This window comes from Scyliorhinus torazame, chromosome 4, assembly GCF_047496885.1.
Source record: "Scyliorhinus torazame isolate Kashiwa2021f chromosome 4, sScyTor2.1, whole genome shotgun sequence".
NCBI lineage: Eukaryota > Metazoa > Chordata > Chondrichthyes > Carcharhiniformes > Scyliorhinidae > Scyliorhinus > Scyliorhinus torazame.
Window position 1 is genome coordinate 222,484,928 of NC_092710.1, and position 21,147 is coordinate 222,506,074.

At 48.2% G+C, this 21,147-nt stretch overlaps 1 protein-coding gene across 1 annotated transcript in view; it reads left to right on the forward strand.

Annotated features, from left to right (window-relative positions):
• Positions 1 to 364: 364 nt before the first annotated feature.
• The window catches only part of cep85l (centrosomal protein 85, like), a 447,302-nt gene continuing 426,519 nt past the window's right edge, over positions 365 to 21,147 (forward strand). The window contains exon 1 of the mRNA XM_072499390.1: positions 365 to 496. Coding sequence (XP_072355491.1) covers positions 484 to 496 — 13 coding nt within the window. The 5' untranslated portion in view covers positions 365 to 483. The remainder of the gene's footprint in view (positions 497 to 21,147) is intronic.

Consider the following 21,147-nt stretch of genomic DNA (forward strand, 5'->3'; position numbering starts at 1 on the left):
TCACTTTATTTATCAAATCATTACAAAAATGAACAGTGATTCTTTTGGCTCTTCTCTGTTCCCAAGCTCAAAGCAATTTGTTCAGTATTTCCGTTAAGAATGCAGTGGATTTTTGAAGTACGAGGCTGCAGCATTTGCACTTTATTATCCTGGCTGTCTAATTGTGTTAGTCTCCCACTGGAGATGATGTTATCAGTCAGCAGCAACACATGGCAAAGTGTTTCCTCTTCTGGTTGCTTTAAAGCCAGGTACAGGCTGCATTTGCCAATCCGCTTTGAAATAAACGTGGGTGTAAAATGTGATGCTGCTTTGTGCAATTCATTCTGAACAGAAATTACAATTCCTTGTGCCTCTGAACTGTACTCATTGCAGTGGGCTAACTGAAATCGAAGTTCCTGTCTAAAGACTTTTGCAACGTACCCAACACACCACAACTTCCTGGTAACACCGAATTACTCTACGAGCTAAAGTTATGTGGAGACGATGAGGAAAGCGAGTAAGTTGATCCCTCACAGAGTTTTGTTTTTAAATTTGAAAGTTCAATCTATAGGCGGGCTGATGAGCTGGATGTCCGTCTGTGTGTTTTTATTTAGCGATCTTACATGTTGAGGGTTATGTTCTTAAGATTTTTGAAAAGATCATGGTTGTGTTCAACAAGAGGAAATGGGGGGGGAGGGGTGAAGAAAGATTGTACAATGCCGAAAGCACGGAACAAATGTTAGAAACTGATTTCTCTCTTGTGATGTGATGCACATGTGGTGCGCTTTGTAAAAGTAAATGAGTTGATACAAGTTGACTTTAAATTTATACCAGATTTCAACGCAAGGTTTTGATTTTTTGTAGTTTTTGTGACAGAATTGTGCCATTACAGTTCTGTGAACTAACCATAAGGAAAGAAGAACACAAAGCAGTTAATTATCTAGTGGTTTAGCTGAACTCTGACATGGACAATATATTTTCTCCCTGGTGACTGTTATTTTGTATATGGCGATACCTTTGTGCGGTGTATTGGGGCATAGAGTGAAGGCTCAATTTAAATGAAAGCAGTTTTGCAGTAGTTGCATTTATTTATTTTTCATTCTGTGAGGGCTCCAGAGCCTCTTACCAGGACCTCAGCATGATAATTGTGCAGCCTATGTAGGAACAGAGATACCGAGGGGGGCCGCAGCTGGTGTACTGTGGTCAATTCTTGGCATTGTACAGGAAGAATACCAAGGCCTTAAACAGGTACAAGAAAGATTTACTGGAGATATGTGATTTAAGTTATTTGTAGGAGCACAGGAACTGCAGTTGTTCTCTTTAGGACAACGAAAATAAGAGGAGATTTGATAAAGCGTTACAAAGAATTAATAAAATAAATAAAGAGAAACTGTTCCACTGGCAGGAGGGTCGCCAACTGGAGGACACAGATTTAAGATCATTAGCAAAAGAACCGGATGCAACAAGAGAAAAAATGTTTACACAGTGGATTAAAAGAGACAAAAGCAAATTCAGTAACAACTTTCAAAAGGGAATTTCATAACTTCTTCTGCAGTGATCACTGGCTAGCAACTATGATTGTCCACCTAAGAAACTCCGTGGCACTGCCCATGAGTTCTGTGGGTTCTTGCATGCCCGATCCTAGAGTCACATTTTTGACTGCACACTTGGCAGGTGTTTCCGGGAGGTGGGATGGTCCTTCGACTCTAGCTCGCTGGTATTCTTTTCTCAGCCTCCTTTTCTCGGCCTCTACTTGCCATGGGCTTCCCTCGAAGAATTGTGTCCCTTCAATCAGGAGGTTCCTCCAAGTAGGTCTCTCCTGAGCAAGGGTCTCATGGGTGTTAATGTCTACCTTGCAATTCTTGAGGTGAATCTTCAGGGAGTCTTTGAAGCGCTTCCTTTGTCCTCGTCTTGTTCGGAACCCTGTCGGGGAAATGAAAATTTGCTTTGGCAGTTGGGTCTCTGACATCCTAAGCACATAGCCGGCCCATTGAAGTTGGTTTTGGATGATCATGGCCTCAATACTGGTGCGTTTGGCTCCTTCAAGTACACTGATGTTAGCACACCTGTCCTCCCAGCTGATGCTGGTACCCCTCCAGGCCTTGAGGCCAAGCAGTCCAAGTCTTTGAGCCATTTAGAAAAGCTGGGGAGTCAACTGCCTTGACACAAGGATCCTGTTGTCAACACAAATGCCACAGTGGCCAAAGACTCTTGTCCTTAGGCGTCTGAAGGAAGCGGTCGTAAACTAGATACAATTTTGGATCTCCATATCATTGACAGCCTTCGATGAGAAATGGCTCCCCAGTAGGGGAAATGTTCACGTTTGGTAGGGTTTCTCCATTGATCTTGATGGACGGAGAGGCTGGATTTTGTCTTGGGGCGAGTTAATAATGGACTTGAGTCTTCTTGAAGTTTAGGCTGAGATTGATTCTTCGAAATGTTTCTGCAAAGATGTGAGGCATGGTTTGCAGATCCTCTTCTGAACATAGAACATACAATGCAGAAGGAGGCCATTCGGCCCATCGAGTCTGCACCGACCCACTTAAGCCCTCACTTCCACCCTATCCCTGCAAACCAGTAACCCCACTAACCTTTTTTGGTCACTAAGGGCAATTTATCATGGCCAATCCACCTAACCTGCATGTCTTTGGACTGTGGGAGGAAACTGGACCACCCGGAGGAAATCCACGCAGACACAGGGAGAGCGTACAGACTCCGCACAGACAGTGACCCAGTAGGGAATTGAACTGGGACCCTGGCGCTATGAAGCCACAGTGCTATACATTTGTGCTACTGTGCTGCCCAAGAGTGGAGATGGCAATGTCATCTATGAAGTTCCACGAACAATGTCAATGTTGTTTTCTTGAATTTCATCCGGTTGAGATTGCCATCCATCCTGTAAACAATGTCCATTCCACTAGGAAGCTTGCTCTTGCCAAAGTGTAGCATGGTGGTGATGAAGGTGGAAAGAAGGGCAGGGGCGATGACTCATCCCTGCTCGAATCTAGTCTTGATCTCAAAGGTTGTTCCACGGTTTTGTTGGAAGCCACACTGGCTTTCCAGAAGAATTTGTTCAGAGACTGGGTTAAGGCGGCTACCGAGGATTCAGGTGATGATCTTCATGGCGATGAAGGGTAGGGAGACTCCTCAGTATTTTCCACAGTCCGATTTGTCTCCTTTTCTAAAGATGGTGGCAATGAAGGCATCCCTGAGGTTGGCAGGAATTTCTTCTCTGTCGCAGATTTTATGCAACAGCTGATCGAAATGACAGGTGACCCCTTCTCCTCTGCATTTGAAAATCTCCACAGGAATCCTATCCACTCCTGTGGCATTTCCATTCTTCATGTGTTTAATGGCAGTTTCAACTCCGTCCACGCTTGGTGGGAGCCTAAGATTATCTTTGATGAGGAGTTGGGAGATTTCTTCAAACACCGTAGTATTACGGTTTAGAAGTTCTTTGAAGTTTTAACTTTATTGGAGGCGGATGTTTTCTTGGTCTTTCAAGAGGGTTCCATTCTGGTAGTGTGGAATTGTTCAAAATTAAGAATTTAATTCAATACACTCATTAAATAGCTTTCAAACCTCATTCGATTCCCAGTAAAAATGTAGCTTTTGAACATAATGGCGACATGTAAACGCCAAGATACTTCAACATGACCATTTTCCAGGAGATCTAAAAAAAAGTATTTAATTCTAAAGTATATTTTAATCAAAAATCTAAGCTTGCTGAAGGAGTCATGTCGTGGATGCTCAAAGGGATGAAGTGAAGTTGAAGGGGTACAATGGTGATGAAGAGGTGTGCAGTTGGATTGAGCGATTGATGAATCAGTGCTGAGGGATGACTTACAAACACCAAGAGATGTGTCTGAGATTCTCTGCTTCATTTCCAAACTGAACCATATGTAGTGGGAAAGCCTCAGTGGGGGATGGAAGATCTAAGAGATCACTCGGGGCCCAATGCTTTGTGATGAGCATTTGCGGGGAGCCTGAGGGAAGTGGGTTGCAGATGCTATTGTTGAACCATAAAAATTTAGAAATTAGATTTTAAAGTATGTCACAAAAAGGAGGGGCATAAAGTATTGGTAATAAGGATGTGGTAAGTGTTATGAGATATTAAGAGTGATTTTCTTCAGCTCATCAGCAGACACATGGGGCAGGATTCTCTGGTCGTTGACGCCAAAATCGCTTGGCCGGAGAATCAACGTTGGCGCTGAAATCGGGGGGCGGCGCCACTTTTGCAATGCACCGCCCCCTCCGAAGTGGTGTACTCTAAGGGTACACCGCTGCCATATCGACAACCTCAGGACGTTACCTAAGGCCCTCCCCCCCCCCCAATGCTCCGCCCCCCCCCCCCACCCCCCTACCCCAGGGACATTAGGGAGATGGTGCTCAGGTGGCCTCCCCTGATCCACACACTCGCCCTTTGGTCGTGAGAAGATCCCCAGTGGTGAACCCCTGCTCTTTAGTGTTTGAGTTTTGGCAGCTGCCTCTGTGGTGCTGCTTCTCCTAGAGTTCAGGCACACTGTTCAGGCATCAAAGATTGATTGATTGAAATGCTATGCACTCATCATCCTCTGAGAAATGGCAAGTGTGCCCTCAAGAAGCCATTTGTGAGTTGAGGGGTGTGAAGTGCTCTCACAACTAACAAAGCTAATTTCTCATTTGTATTAGCCTTCAACTGTGAAGCTAGAGGCTGCTCACAGTTATAGGGAGTTAAAGTCTTCTATGATTCTACAGAGGGTTATGGGCCAAGTGCGGGCAACTGGGACTAGATTAATGGTAAAAACTGGGCGGCATGGACTGGTTGGGCCGAAGGGCCTGTTTCCATGCTGTAAACTTCTATAAAGTGACTTTCAGCATAAAACCAAAAGCAAGGATCGGTGCTGAAAGTGTTTGGTAGTACACAAGCTGCAGCTGTGGTTGCCCCTGTTATGGATCTCCACAATATTTAAGGATGGCTTGAAGGCCTTAACCCATGGGTGACCCCCAACTTTGAACGCTTCAACTCCACCCCTGAAGCTGAATGCTGGAAATGGCTACTCACTTCCCTTCAGCAGCCATTGCACCAGCTTCATGTTTTTAAAAAGGAATACTAAACAACACCCATGTGATTTTTCGCTAGGGCATTGGTTAATTCCCAGAAGGCTGCTGCATTCGACTTGAATCTCGCTACTGAGATTGAAATGAATGCAAATGAGGGTCAATGGTATGCTCACCATTATTGGGCGAGATTTGGAACTCGCTATCAGGAGTGGGCCGGGTGAATTGCAAACGGGTTTGCGCCAGGCGCGAATCTCAATTTTGGCCGTTAGCAGTATTTACCTGGCATGCCCAGATCCATGCTGGGCGCATCGTGGTGGTGAAATTGTGCCCTGAGTACTTTTGGGGGTTAATAGTGCCCTAAAAATAACTTTATTTTGTTTAGCTTTAAAATGTGTCTGTAAATGTTTATAGTTGCAAAATAGTTGGATTCAGGGAGAGAAAGAAGATATGGGGTGGGATTCTCCCCTAACCGGCGGGCGGGCTGCACCTGCGGCGGGGAGTGGCGTGAACCACTCTGGCGCCAGGCCGCGCCGAAGGTGCGGAATCCTCTGCACCTTCAGGGGCTAGGCCAGCACCGGAGTATTTGGCGCCATGCCAACCGGCGGCAAAGTGCCTCTGCCGGCCGGTGCGAGTTGGCGCATGCGCGGGAGCACCAGCGTCTGCTGCCGTGAACCTAGCTCAGGCGCAGGGGGGCTCTGGCTCCGCGCCGACCATGGCGGAGGTTGACAGCAGCCGGCGTGGAGGCAAAGAGTGCCCCCACGGCACAGCCCGCCTGCAGATCCGTGGGCCCCGATCGTGGGACAGGCTACTGTGGGGGCACCCCCCGAGGTCAGATCCTCCCGCGCCCCCCCCCCCCCCCCCCCCCCCCCCCCCCCGAGGACTCCGCAGGCCGCCTGTAGAGCCAGGTCCCGCCAGTACGTACCTGGTTTGATTTATGCCGGTGAGACCGGCCGAAAACGGGCGGCCGCTTGGCCTACCGCGGGCCGGAGAATCACCGGTGGGGCCGCTGCTAGCGGCCGCCGACCGGCGCGGCGCAATTCCCGCCCCCACCAAAACCCGGCGCCGGTGAATTCGGCAGCCGGCGTCGGGGTGGCGAGACGGGTTTCACGCCGTCCCCCGGCAGTTCTCCAGCCCGGCGGTGGGTCGGAGAATCCCACCCATGTTCCTTATCAGGATGCTGATATCACGTAGTTCCAGATCATCCAGTACCGTTACTTACACTGTTGTAATAGACTGCTTGACTTTATGTTTGTGACCATACAAAGACCGATAGTCCAAAGATGTGCAAGTTAGGTGGATTGGTCATGCTGAATTGCCCCCAAGTGTCCAAAGTTTAGGTGGGAATAGGGTGGGGGATTGGGCCTAGGTTAGGTGCACTTTCAGAGGGTCGATGCAGACTCGATGGGCCAAATGGCCTCCTGCTGTCTGTAGAGATTCTATGATTCTATTGTTCCAGTTTGTCAATGTTCGCAGAAACATGGGGTTGGATTTAAGAGAGCGCCTAGTCTCCGCTCTTGCCATGAGCCTGAGGCTGCCCCACAGTTATTTAGTCCTGCAAGCTGCATTCAGTTGGTGCAGGCGGAACTTTCACATTTGTTTGAGGAGGAAGCCCTGTCATATAGAGAACTGCTGGCCAATCAGTCAATCATGTCGAGAAGCCCAGGCAAGCCTGATGCCTGGGGTTTCACTGGTGTCAGGTTGGCAAGCTCCAGCGAGGGGTGTGAAGGGGTTTCAAAATAGCCAGAGAAGAGAGTTTAGGCAGGTTGGTCTTGAGGAGTGCCTCGGATGGACCCAGGCAGCCTGCAAAGACCTCCCTGCCCCTTGCCCAAGACCAGCCCAGATAACTAGACATTGAACTTCCTGACCAGTATGGGCATATCCCTGCAATGGGTAAAATACCCTGAACTGGTCCAAGAATGGGTAAGCTGCCTCGTGGTTTCTCCCACCCTGTCTCCCATTTAATTAGACTGGGAGAGCAAGGGAAGGGTGGTAGGTGGAGTGCTGGTAGGTAGGTGGTTGCCACTCTGGATATCATGAACCAATACCTTCAAACTTACCAGTGGGGGAATATGAAATGCAGCTGCCATTTATAAATAATGGCCTGAATCCTCTGATAAGGGATTAGTGAATGACTCAATATAAGTCATGATTCTTCTGCAGTGTGGATAGTGTACTGATTTATCGTAACTTCAACCAATAGCACGAAAGCAGCAAGCAGTTTGTTTTTCTTAAAAGGGAATGTCAAATTCAAATAATTCATCCTGAGGAGAAATTACTCCTTTCAAAGGGTAGTGAATCTGTGGAATTCACTACCCCACAGTGTGGTGAATGCTGGGACATTGAGTAAATTTAAGGAGCAGATAGACAGATTTTTAATTAGTAATGGTGTTGAAGGGTGATAGAGAATGGGTAGGAAAGTGGAGGTGAGGCCGAGATGAGATCAGCCATGATCGTATTGAATGGCGGAGGGGGCTCGAGGAGCTGAATTGCTTACTCCCGCTCTTAGTTCTTATGTTCTTACAAAAAACAGCAAAACTTTGCTTTTCCATTTTGTGCTACAAGTGAGAGCTCGACTTGGCTTAATGACCACATAATTTAGACTGAGCTTATAGATTTAGCACTGCAGGAGTGTTACATTGTTAAACAGATATTTTGTTGTTGAGGGTCAAGAGTTTCACTGCCAAGGTGCATAGCTCGAGTTGGGAAATTTACTGACTCGTCAGACTCGCCTCGGTAGAAAAGCTCCTCAATGACAAATTTTAGCTCCTGAGGAAGTGGGTGCAGTCTGGGCCTGCCAATCCCAGAAGTAGTGTGTAGGCAGCCATAAGGGCAGGCTGCTTAGATGGCTTAGGTTGGTTCTATGGGACTTTGTTCCAGTTATGTTAGAGGCTGTTGGGTCCTCTATCCCTCACCCCATCCTCATCGCATACCCACTCCACATGCCAACTCCTGTCCACCGCTCACTCCCAAGGCCCCTTATAGCCCTCGTTCTAACTCATGGCCACTACACACATACTCATAGCACCTCATTCCCTTCCTGCCAAATCATGGCCCTTCTGTGCCCTTTCACCCTTTATAAACTTCATACAGAACCAATGAGCTGTATAGTAACAACGACATGTCCAGAAATGCTCAGAAAAAAAGTAATTCCCAAATTATTTTTGAAAAAGGTGATTCCTACAGCTCTATAAAGGTGTCAACCAGATATATCATTAAAGTATAGATGACAGAATCTTCCAACACTCACACCTCTTAATCTTGAGCAAATAAAACTTTGAGACATTAACAGAAGTGATCACAGAACAAATAACTTCTTATAATTACATAAAGGTCCTAGTCAAATAAAGTCAACATTTCTCTCCAGCTTCTCCATGAGTTGTGGATAGGTGTAAGAACTCTTTCAGTTAAACTGGATGACCTTATTATGTATGCTTGGTGAGAGCCCAAACTCTCAAAAGGATTATCTCAGTCAGGGATTCAGTTTTGGCAACTGGCCTGACTGCACGGAGATTGCTGGAAATGGGAGATGCCTACCACCGCGATGTAGCCAGCCAGGTTGGGAGTGCAGAATGCAAGCTCACTATCTGTACCCTTATCCCACAACAGTGAAAATTGGGGGTCTGGAAATGGAGGTGAGAATCCTAGAATCAGGTCCCAACTGTCATTTTCTGCTCTGCAGAAATCCAGCCGAAACATTAAACTGATGTATTTTCTTCCATTCTCGGAAACTGGTGTCCAATGGAATACCACAGAGATCTGTGCTGTGTCCCCTGTTGTTTGTCATTTATATAATAAATGTGTCTTGGATTACAGGAAGATATAGACAGGATGGTTAAATGGGCAGAAAAGTGGCTGATGGAATTTAACCCTGAAAAGTGTGAGGTGATACACTTTGAAAGGGTATTGTGACAAGGAAGTATTCAATAGATTGCATGACATTGGGAAGTTCCGAGGAACAAAGGGACCATGGCATGTTTGTCTATAGATCTCTGAAGGCAGAAGGGCAGGTTAATAGGGTGGTGAAAAAGGCATACGTTACACTTGCCTTTATCAATCCAGGCATAGATTACATAAAGCAGGGAGGTCATGTTGGAGTTGTATAGAACTTTAGTGAGGCCGCAGCTGGAATATTGTGTGCAATTCTGGTCGGCACATAATAATAGGAAGGATGCAATTGCACTGGAGGGGGTGCAAGGAGATTCACCATGATGTTGCTTGGTTATTAGACTTAAGTTATTAGGAGTGATTGGATAGGCTTGGGTCGTTTTCGCTGGAGCACAGAAGATTGAGGGGCGGCCTGATCAAGGTGTATAAAATTATGAGGGGCATGGACAGGGTGGATAGGGAGCAGCTTAGTCGAAGGATCGGTTACGAGGAGACCCAAATTCAAGGTTAGGGGCAGGAGGTTTGGGGGGAATTTAAGGAGAAACGTTTTTACCCAGAGGGTGGTGATGGTCTGGAATGGAGGGTGGTAGAGGCGGGTTGCCTCACATCCTTTAAAAAGTACTGGATGAGCCTTGGCACATCATTGCTTTCAAGGGTCAAGTGCTTATGTTATTCTCTAAGTCTGAATAAAGATTGTAGACTTCCAGTTAACACAAATACTTTATTCAGTGGGTTTGTTCTGTTTCCAGAGCTTAACTAGATATAATACAGTCAAGAGGTATGACCAGTGAAGCTAAGGTAAGCTGCCTATGCTGAGCTGTCTCTGTGTGCTGCTGCTCACTAGCCTTGTGCTTCTGAAAGAGCCGGATCCTCCCTTGGGCTGGACCCTTTATACCCGTCTCTGATGCTGCCCTCGAGTGATGCTGTGGCTGTTACATCTGTGCTGCAGTCCCTGGTGTATGTGCAGATGTATGTACAGATGTACACATCACTACACTGCTGGCAAATGGATTAGCTAAGCAGGTCAGGTGTTTTTCATGCATGGTGCAGACTTGATGGGCCACTGTAGTATTCTGTGATTCTGTGACTGTAAAAGAGTCCATGGGCTGGATTCTCCGCCATCGGGATGCTCCGTTTGCCGGCAGCCCGGGGGTTTCCTGACGGCTTGGGAAACCCCATTGACCAGCCGGCATCACGGAGCACCCCGCTGGCGTGCTGAACCAAAAATCTGCCACAGCGGGATGGAGAATCCAGTCTCATGTCTCCAGGGGTCTTGTTATGTGCAAATTGACTACCATTTTTGTTTACACAACAGTGACTGAATTTCATTGCTATTGCTTTAGATATCCTTTGGAGTTGAAAGCTGCTTTATAAAATGCTTTCTTTAAGGGACATTGTTTCTCATGGGAAGAAAATGTTTCTTGTTGGTAAATACAAAATACAATAATGTAAACTATACCATTACCACATCCCTTGAACTTGCAAGGCTTATAATTATGTTGGTGAGAATACATTTATCACAGGATTTCCAAAAGCAGTTTTTTTAAAAAACCTTAATAATTGCTCACAAAGCCAACAATAAGGACAGACATGGTTGCTGCACATGGATGTTGCACACAGCTAGTTCGGTGGCACCAGTACATAAAACACTTCATCCTGCCCAAAGCAAAGAAAAAGACTGCTTGTTAACTTTGTCGTGACAATAGTCATTTTAATGTGTATATATGTAGAGAGAGGAAGGTGGGGTTAATGTTTCGGGTCGATGACTCTGTCAGATCAATGGGAACATTTTTCACTCCAATACCAGCATTATACATCTTGGAAAGGTCTTTTGGGAGGAGAAATCCCTGTCCATTACAAAACTCAAAAAACAAAGTTAATGTGAGTAATACATCCAGGAATCACAAATGTTCTGGGAAATAGAAGGGACTGAATTCTCCGCCGTCGGCATTCTCCGTTTTGCCAGCAGCCCAGTAGTTTCCTGACGGTGTGGAGCTGCCCCACAATAGGAAACCCCATTGACCAGCCGGCAAAATGGGGAATCCCGACGACATGCCGCACCAGAAATATGGGCCGGGATTCTCCGCTAACCAGTGGAGCGGGCCGTACCGGCACCGAGGAGTGGCGTGAAACACTTCGGCGTCGGGCCGTCCGGAAGGTGCGGAATCCTCCGCATCTTCGGGGACTAGGCCGGCGCTGGAGTGGCTGGTGCCGCGCCATCCGGTACTGAAGAGTCTCCGCCGGCCGGCGCGAGTTGGCACATGCGCAGGAGCGCCAGTGTGTTCTGACCCATGTGCAGAACCACTGACGTATTTCCTGTGCATGTGCAAGGATTTCTTCTCAGCGCCGGCCATGGCAGAGTTTTACAGCAGCCGGCGCGGAGGGAAAGAGTGCCCCCATGGCACAGGCCCACCCGCAGATCGGTGGGCCCCGATCGCGGGCCAGGCCACCGTGGGGGGCCCCCCGGGGCTGGATCCCTCCGCATCCCCCCCCCGAGTACTCCGCAGGCCTCCCGCAGAGCCAGGTCCCGCCGGTACGGACCTGGTGTAATCTACGCCGGCGGGGCTGGCCGAAAACAGGCGGCCGCTCAGCCCATCGGGGAACGGAGAATCGCTGGGGAGGCCGCAGCCAACGGCCCCGGACTGGCGCGCCACGATCCCTGCCCCCGCCAAAAAACTGGCGCTGGAGAATTCGGCAGCTGGCGTCGGGGTGGGATTCACGCCGCCCCCCGGCGATTCCCCAACCTGGCGGGGGGGTCGAAGAATCCCGCCACACCGAGAAACCCACCCATGGTACCCACCCACAGGATAAAGAAGCAGTAATATAAATAGCTAAAGCTGGTCGGGCAGCATCTGTGGAGAGAGGACACTTTTAGGTCCAGGATCCTGGGTCAGAACCCAGGAGAAAAGAGGATAATTTCTTGGAGATTGACATTCCTAGAAGAGAACTGACCGTGACTTAAACAATGAAATCAAAACACAAATGATTGCAGATGCTGGAACTCTGAAATGAAAACCGAAAAAAGCTGCAAGCAACATCTGTAGTGAGTGGAAGATAGGGTTAACATTTCAGGTTGATGACCCCTTGTCGAACAAAGGAAGCAGTTTTCACTCCAGTGCCAGCATTAGCATTTTGAATAGTTCTTTTAGAAAGAGAAATTCCTGTCCATTAAGAAGTTCAAAGAACAAAGTTTCTGGTCAGTAAACTATGTTAATGCCTTCTTTATATTTGTTCAGGAGATGCCACCTATCCAAAATAACATTGTGAGTTGTAAAAATATTTTACACAAATTAGTTAGCATAATATTCAGTTCAAAAGGTGTACACATCCATAAAGTTGCAATAAGCTAAACAGGCTATTTAATACATTTCTTTCTACTTTGTAATTGCAGTTTTTTGATGACCATCATTGTAATGTTAAACATAGTGTGACCGACAAAGTGTGACAATTATACCCCAACTTCTGAATTGCACATCTAGTTTGTAGCAAAGTTAACTTTCTCTCACAAACTTAACAAAAATGTTTTTTGATGATGGTGGGTGGGGACTTGGGTATTACGTTCTCACCCTGCCAGTATTTGAGGACCTTAAGTGGGCATTTATTGCCCAGATGTTGCTCATCCTGCTGCCATTGGTAAACCCAGCAGTGGATAGGGGGTTTGCCATGCAAAGAATATGACAAGCAAATCCTGTTACTTGTGGGTCCCGGGAGAGGGAATGGGCCCTCGATCAATGGCACAGGTCGCGATTCTCCGGCCTCATTGAGCTCTTGCTGAAGCGGAATGAGGTTGGTGAACAACAGGAGAGGCGGAAAACGAGAACCGCACCGGGCGGTAAACTGATTGCGATAAAATCGGCCCGCTCCTGAAGGCGAAATCGCCACCTGGCATGGCGAGAAATTAATTATCACCGATGAAGCTCTATTTTCATACAATTGATGGGAGCTACCCTCCTCCAATGATTCAGTGGCTTCCCCAGCAAGTGGTCATGCTGGGACCGATTAATACTCCTTTTGAAAAACGTGAACCTGGCGGATGGGCTGCTGTGGGGAGCCGAGGAGTTGAGCACCCACCTTCACTCATAGGTAGTGAGCCCGGGGGCACTGATTTGCCGCCCCTTTTCTCGGCTTGGGGTGGCGACCGAGGGGGTACAACCCCGGTTGGGGGTTGGCCGCCATGTGGGGCTGGGGGTATTAGGGCTGGGGTGGTTCTCCAGGGCGGTTGGGTGTGGGGAGGGCCCCTGCTGTGCGCAGGTCTGCTATGCCAACCCCTTGAACATGTGCTCCCGTACCGTGAGCAACCCTGGCTCCTTCCCCACCGTCCACCCATAACTCCCACTGACCTCTGGAGGCCTCTGGCCGTGCGGCTTAAGGCTATTTCTAATAGGGAATTGGTACACATCCACAAGTGGATCCCCGTGTGTGAGCGTGCCATGGAGCATGTGGGACTCGCTGCCTAGCATCCCAATTACACATGATGCACTGCGGGACGGAGCACCACAGACTCAATGGCCAATCTTCGATCACCCAGGGGATGGGTTCCAGCCCCGGGCACATGTCCGCTGCGGGGTGTGTGTGGGCAGGGTTTCTCAGGTGGGCGGTGCAGGAGGGGAGGGGGGGCATATCAGGGGGAATGGCGAATGAGATTGGTGGTTGGCCCAAATCACAGATCAAAGAGCCAGAGGCATCATACTGGTTGTGGTGAGGGTATTTTGGTGTTCCTCGTACAAGTGTACACCACTGCCCCTTATCCCGATGGTGATGTCCCACTATCCCAACCCTCCCTTGCCCCTAAACCCCCCAATGACCCCTCTCCATCCCCCCAATGCATACTCCACTCCTAACCTCCCACCTACCCTCACTACTACCTTAATCTACCACTATGTCTAGGTACATCCCCCGGATGCACATCAGAGGTGGAGGCAGCCAGCTGCTTACCACATCCCGTGGCCTTCGATACTCCTGCTGGACGTCCTCATGGGGCTGGAGGGCACTTAACGGCAGCACATGCTGCCCTGTTTCAGATGCTGGCTGCGGGATGCGGCTCATCAGAGGGGTGGAACTCGGTGGAGCTGGTGGCTCCCGTCGCCAGTCCATAAGATGGGTCCGGGTTGCCACCCAGCGCCTCCTCCTCCTGGTCAGTGCCTATATGGCTCTGGGGTTCATGTCTGGATGGCGGGGCAGCTGGATTGAGCCCCGACTGCCCCAGCATCATCTGGCTTTGGACCTGCTGGATTGTGGCCGATCCTTAACAGCTCCGGATAAACCTGTTCCAGAGGCTCAGCACCTGGGTCCTGGGATCCAGCAGACCTCTGACAGCTGTCTAGACTGGGCATTATTGTCACCACATGATGTTCATCAGCAATTGTGTGGTGATCACCAGAGTGTGTCCCAAAGCCTGTCCATTAATGGTCCACCGAGGTCTGTGTATCTGCGCTGGTGGAGGGTGGGGATGACAGCCTCTTACGCATCAACTGTGGCATCCTTTGAGCTCTCCTCCGAGGTGGTCTCATAGGAGGCAGGCGAGGGGGCCACCAAGATGGACCGGCGCCATCGGCTGGAGGACCTGCGGGGGAATGAATATGTGATCAGTGGGAGGGATGGGACAGTCTGTATGGCAATAACAACTCACTCATTTGACAGGTCCTCTGGGTGGGGCCCGATGGATACTCACCTCTGCGGCATGTACTGACAGCATTGGTGACTGCTCTGTCCTTAGCCACCCCTGTCACCTCCAGGGCCGGTTCTTCGAAGGTTGTGAGGGTTTGTATGCCCGACACCCTGCCGGTCTGGGCCCTCTCCTGACGATTGTGGGACAGCTTCTCCTGTGGAAACAAAGAGAGGGCATCGTTAGCCACATGTGCGGTTTACAATGGGGGGGATGTGAAGGGAGGGTTGGGTTGATGGGAGGGCTGGAGTGAAAGGATGGGGGTTTGTTGTGTTGGGCGCTCTGGATCCGTGGAACACATACAGGTCACCAACTCTTGAAATAGTGCAACACTATTTTATTAAGTTAGAAACTGTTTAACATACTCTCACTGTGGGTTAACACGATATTAGCTTTAACTAAAGACCTTTTCCTTGTCCTAACCAGTCGATGCGCTCAGCACATGGTGAATGTCTGTGTTGCAGGCTGTGAGCTCTGTCCTAATAGGAAACTGCAGCTCGAATGAGCAGGAACTCGGATGCCCACTGTCTTTATAGTGTGTGTGCTCTAACTGGTGATTGGCTCAGGTGTTGTGTGTGTTAATTGGTCCCACTGTGTGTCCATCAGTGTGTGTGTCTGCACCATGATGTACTGGTGTATATTATGACAGGGTTGAAGGGTGGGTGGGGAGGCAGATGGATGGTTGGGGAGGGCTCGTCGCAGTATATGTTAACTTTGTAAAGCACCTTTATTCTACTTTAGTGTTGCAATAGTGAATAAAACAAATGGAAAATTGTTATACAGCACTGTGACATTTTTGTGAGATTTTGTAAATATAATGAAGCCCAACTTCTAGGCCAGGAATTTATTTGCAAACAAGAATTTGTGAAATATTTAGTGTCAATAAATATTAAACTCAACTTCCATCAGGAATATAAAACGTAATGGGGGAAATGTAATTTTATGAGGACAGGTAGCACAGTGGTTAGCACTGTTGCTTCACAGCGCCAGGGTCCCAGGGTCGATTCCCGGCTTGAGTCATTGTCTGTGCGGAGTCTGCACATTCTCCCTGTGTCTGCGATGATTTCCATCAGGTGCTCCAGATTCCTCCAACAAGTCCCGAAAGATGTGCTGTTAGGTAATTTGGACATTCTGAATTCCCCCTCTGTGTACCCGAACAGGAGCCGGAATGTGGCAACTAGGGACTTTTCACAGCAACTTCTTTGCAATGTTAATGTAAACCTTCTTGTGACAATAAAGATTATTTTTAAAAAAGAAAGCAGAATCGGGTTTTACTGCATCGCTTATGGGGTGCCTATCCTATCTAAGCAGCATAATGCAGAAGTGACGCGATACAAACCGAGCAAGCTTCAGTCAGAACTCTTATTACAGGAAGTGCCTCGAACAAAGGAAGTTGCTAATAACTAAGGTACCGGAGAAGACACACCATGTGGGACAATGCTTTACCTAGGGGATTGGCATAATTTTAAAGCTAAAAACAGAACAAGTCAAAGCCTTAAAGATTCATTTCACAGCAGCAAACAATGTCAACCCACTTTTCATACAGTTAGCTCAGTTGGCTGGACATCATGGGCGTCATTCTCCGACCCCCCGCCGGGTCGGAGAATGGCCGTAGGCCGCCGTGAATCCCGCCCCTGCCCCCGCCGAAGTCTCCGGTACCGGAGATTGGGCAGGGGCGGGAATCGGGCCACGCCGGTTGGCGGGACCCCCCGCTGGATTCTCCGGCCCGGATGGGCCGAAGTCCCGCCCAGAAATTGCCTGTCCCGCCGGCGCAAATCAAACCTGGTATTTACCGGCGGGACCAGGCGGCGTGGGCGGGCTCCGGGGTCCTGGGGGGGGGGACGCGGGCGATCTGACCCCGGGGGGTGCCCCCACAGTGGCCTGGCCCGCGATCGGGGCCCACCGATCCGCGGGCGGGCCTGTGCCGTGGGGGCACTCTTTCCCTTCCGCCTCCACCATGGCAGAGGCGGAAGAGACTCTCCCCACTGCGCATGCGCGGGAAACTGAGAGCGGCCCCTGACGATCCCGCGCATGCGCCGGGAAACTGTCAGCGGCCGCTGACGCTCCCGCGCATGCGCCGCATTTCCGCGCCAGCTGGCGGGGCAACAAACGCCATTTCCGCCAGCGGAAATCCCTCCGGCATCGGCCTAGCCCCTCAATGTTGGGGCTAGGCCGCCAAAGATGCGGAGCATTCCGCACCTTTGGGCCGGCGCGATGCCCGTCTGATTGGCGCCGTGTTTGGCGCCAGTCGGCGGACATCGCGCCGTTGGGGGAGAATTTTGCCCCTGGTTCATGCTTCAGAGCGCCACCAACAACGTGGGTTCAATTCCCTTACTGGCTGAGGTTATCCATGAAGGCCCTGCCTTCTCAACATTGCTCCTCACCTGAAGTATGGTGGCCCTCAGGTTAAATCTCTCTCTCAAAAGTTGAGAGCAGCCTATGGTCTTCGGGCCTATGGCGACTTTCATTCATTTATCATTTTGCCTATCTACTGTTCTTGTGGAAATGTGCCTATGCCAGGGAATTGGTCATGTTGGATCAGGGTAAGAAATACCTACATGTAGTCCAAACTAGGGAGGGGTCTACTGCAAATGGCCTTTAGAACTGTTGGCTTAGGTAAGCTTATTTCTTAGGACAGTGCAGTTCCATTTCAAAGTCAGGATTTGGATTTATGATCAGAAGACTCAGGTGAGTCAGTAAAATATCTCATAAAATATAATCACAATGGCTAAATATTTTCCTTCAGGATTCTGCCAAAATTTTAAGTGATACGTGGGAAGTTGGGAACCCCTAAGAACAATTCCACCTGTAGTAATTAAAATTCAGCAAACATTAGGCAAATAATAACTGTAAATTATTAGGCTCTGGTCCTGTGACATTAGCAACACTTTAGCCACAAAACATTGCAGTGGGATTTCCCTGGTTGGCTACTAGTAAATATCTTATTGTGTTTAATAGTATATTTGGAAGCAACATCCCTTTTTTGACATTTAAGAGCTCTTACAATAAATGTTCTGTGTGGAGCAAACTCAAGGAGCCATACGAGCTCTTTCTCCTATTTCTTATATTCTCATGTTGCCTTCTAGGCTAAGTTCCCATCATGACAACACATCTCAGTACACAATGGTGTTGAATAAAATTGAAACAATGCTTCCTCCAACTCAGATAAAGTACATCAGTCTATGTGCTAATTGATTGGTGTTTGAAATATTGTTCCGCTTTCTGGCTTTCATTTATATTTACATAATTTAACATACTGACAACATGGGTTGTACTTTTTTCACAAATATTCTCTTCTCATGTTCTCTTCTGAAAGCATTTCACACTGCAGCGAGGTTCCATGGGTGCACAGCACACATCAGGGCTTTCCAGTAACCATTATTCATGCACATTGACTGGACTTTCCACTACAATTCAACATGATTTTGTCAGGAACTGTTTCAGAAATGGTGGAAAAGTAGTGTGCTAATTGTTCGTGTTATCTTATTGTCCTGAGCAGAACTTCTTTTCCCACACCTAATGCTGCATGGTTCTTCCCTATCTTCAAATGGAGGAAGAGTGGGGGCAAGATCCCCTGAAGCTGTACCTTCTTTCTTCCTCTGTTACCATTATTTCCTCGGGCACCTAATGGGGAAACTCGTGATGGACCCTGGAGGGAGAGGGATTGTAATAGCCTCCTCTCTTTCTAGTCGGTCGCAGACACTTTCCCAAGGAAGACTCGAGCTTTGGCTGAGGTCTTCAGTGGGATATCTCTTGTAATCGTTGGTGTGAAACTGTCCCTTTAAGGTCCCTTTTCTGATATTCTGGAATTCTGCTGGGGTTTTCTGTGTTTGATCTGGTGAAAACATTCTCTTCTTGATGACAGTAATCCAAATGGAAATCCATAACACATATACAATATACCCTAATCAGGAAAATCACAAGGGTGTGTAACAGGTATGGATGGGAAGGTAGGAGTTCGAGCATGTTGGAGCACTTGCCTAAAGAGAAGAATCCTCCCAAGGGTTTACAGATTATTCAGCTGCAGAGACCATCACAGCTGATCCTAGTCCTGTCTGTACCCAGCAACCAACAATTATATTGACAGTCGGGGTTACTTTATAATATTAAGTGCCCTGGATAATTTTCTCCTCTTTAACCGGTGGCTCTGATGTTAATTGCAGTGTCCCTTATCTGCGATCAGCAGACTTAGCAAAGACCATCAGAGATTGAAAGAGACTGCCTCTTCTGGCATTGCCTGTCACACTTTATTCTTCACAAAAATAATTGATTATTCTCCTGGCAGAGAACACAGAACTAAACAGTGTTAAAGGAAGCAGCTGTTCTGTGCTAAGCCAGTTCTCTTAGCCTCGGTTTACACTGAAGAAACAATACATAGGGTCATAAGCAAATCTTGCACTTTGAGTAATAGTTTGTTTTGAAGGAAAGGGACAGCTGACTTTTTGTTTGCAATTTGTACAGGGACACTGAAGAGCACTATCATTCTAAATTGTTAAACGGTGAGAAAGACGCAATAGGTCATCTGATTTGACGCTGACTGTGAAACTTAGCGGCTGTAGTATCAATCTGTAATTCTGCTTTTCTGTCCGAATAGCCGTGATTTGAGTTCTGCTAGTAGTACACTGAAATATACACCAACACTTAGCCAGTCTTGCCATTGGCACCTGACAACAGTCGTTTTCAAACTCAGGGTTGCGACCCACGGGTGGGTAACGAGCAGGTTTCGGGAGGGTCGCGGGGCCAATCATCGCAGTGTTCCCAATCATGGGAAGAAGTACCCAATAGCCGCGACTGGCTTTCAGAATACCGGCAATTCCGCGTGTGCGTGCCCCCTCAGTAATGCGCAGGCCCAGAGGCCAGTGAGGTAGACTGCTTCCTCCTGACTTAGATGTGCTGACCCAGGAGCAGATTCCTTTAAAAAATCGATTTAGCCTTCTCTCCAGAAGCAGCGGCAGAGAGCAGGTCACCACCTCACACAGCGACGTCACGAGCTCTGGGTGCAAGAGAGATTTCCCCTTTTTGTATCTGCCAGCAGTGCTGGTGTGAGCTCCAGGGCCTCTGGTGAACAACCCATGAAGAAGAAGCTGAAAACAGGAACAAAGCAGGAGAAAGATGATTTCTTGAGGTATGGGTTTATTAATTGTGCCACTCCAAATCAGGATGCAAAGTTCATGTGTGTTATCTGCAGGGAAGTACTGGCAAATGAAAGATTAAAACCCTCAAAACTTCAAAAGCATTTTGAAGACGAGTTTGAGGACCAGCCTCTTGATTTTTTTCAATGGATGCAGTTGGGATCTTAAATCATCAGCTGAAGTCCTTAGCAGAAATGTAACTTGAATGACAAAGCAAGTGAGCTCGTGAGGACCAAGCGGGCTCACCTAGCACATTACAGGGTGGGTCGTGAAATTTGGGCGGCGTGGGTTCTGAAGGATGGCTGGTTGGTAAAAATGGGTCCCGGGCAACACGCGTTCAGTGAAACTATTATGGGCCAGGAGGAGCCAATGCATTTTCTTTCATTTTGTGTCTCTCTCTCTATCTTATTGATGATGTGAAAATAGTTAAAAACCTGCTGTATGTTTATTAATTGTTATTGTGGAAGGTTTTCTCGCTTTTTGCTACAGATTCTGATACCGAATAAAGCATTGAAAGTTTTGGAAAATTTGGTTCCGATATCACAGTGAAATTTATTTTTTAAGTTGACCAGGGGTGGAGCTGAGTTGATGAGTTTAAGATTTCAGTGGGTGAAACACTGGAGTGGAGCAAAAGAAAGGAGAAGGTTTTGAACAGTGAGATTTAAAAGTGAAATTGAGGTGTGTTGGTTACCTGCAAAGTTCCTCATTGCTGAAATGCCACCCTATGTTGAAAATCCGCAGGAAATTCCAGACCAACGTTAAATTGGTAGCAGTTGCATTTCAAGATCCTAATTGTGAGATGTGATCTCAAAGGGCACTGAAAATTGAGAAACCTATACCTCATGTTCAGAACTTCAATGGTCCTATCCTAACAATCTTGACCATTGTTAAGATATGGGGCTGGATTTTACAGTCTCTCCGGTATTTTCCAGTCTTACCGAAATCAATGTGCATTTGAATGGCTTGCCACATTTTACAGCCCATCCCCACTACGACGGGCAGTAAAACCCCGCCCATGGTTCTATTGATGACAGTAGCCTTCCATTACCTCACCCATTGGACATTTGTTTACAGGTGAGGCTCGATTATGATTGCTCCCAAGTTATTTTACCATGCAGGCCATCATAACTCGTATGGAACCTGTCCTCATCTATCCATGCTATTCTCATACATATGTGGCCGTTATGCTCCCAGAATCGGTGAGGTGGCCCGTACCGACACCAAAAAGCGGCGTGAACCACTCCGCACTTCCGGAGGCTAGGCCGGCGCTGGAGTGGTTGGCGCTGCGCCAACCGGTGACGAAGATCATCCGCTGGCCGGCGCGAGTTAGCGCATGCGCAGAACCATAGCGTGTTTCCTGCGCATGCGCAGGTGGTTTCCTCTCTGCGCGAAGAGCATCCGCTGGCCGGCGCGTGTTAGCGCATGCGCAGAACCATAGCGTGT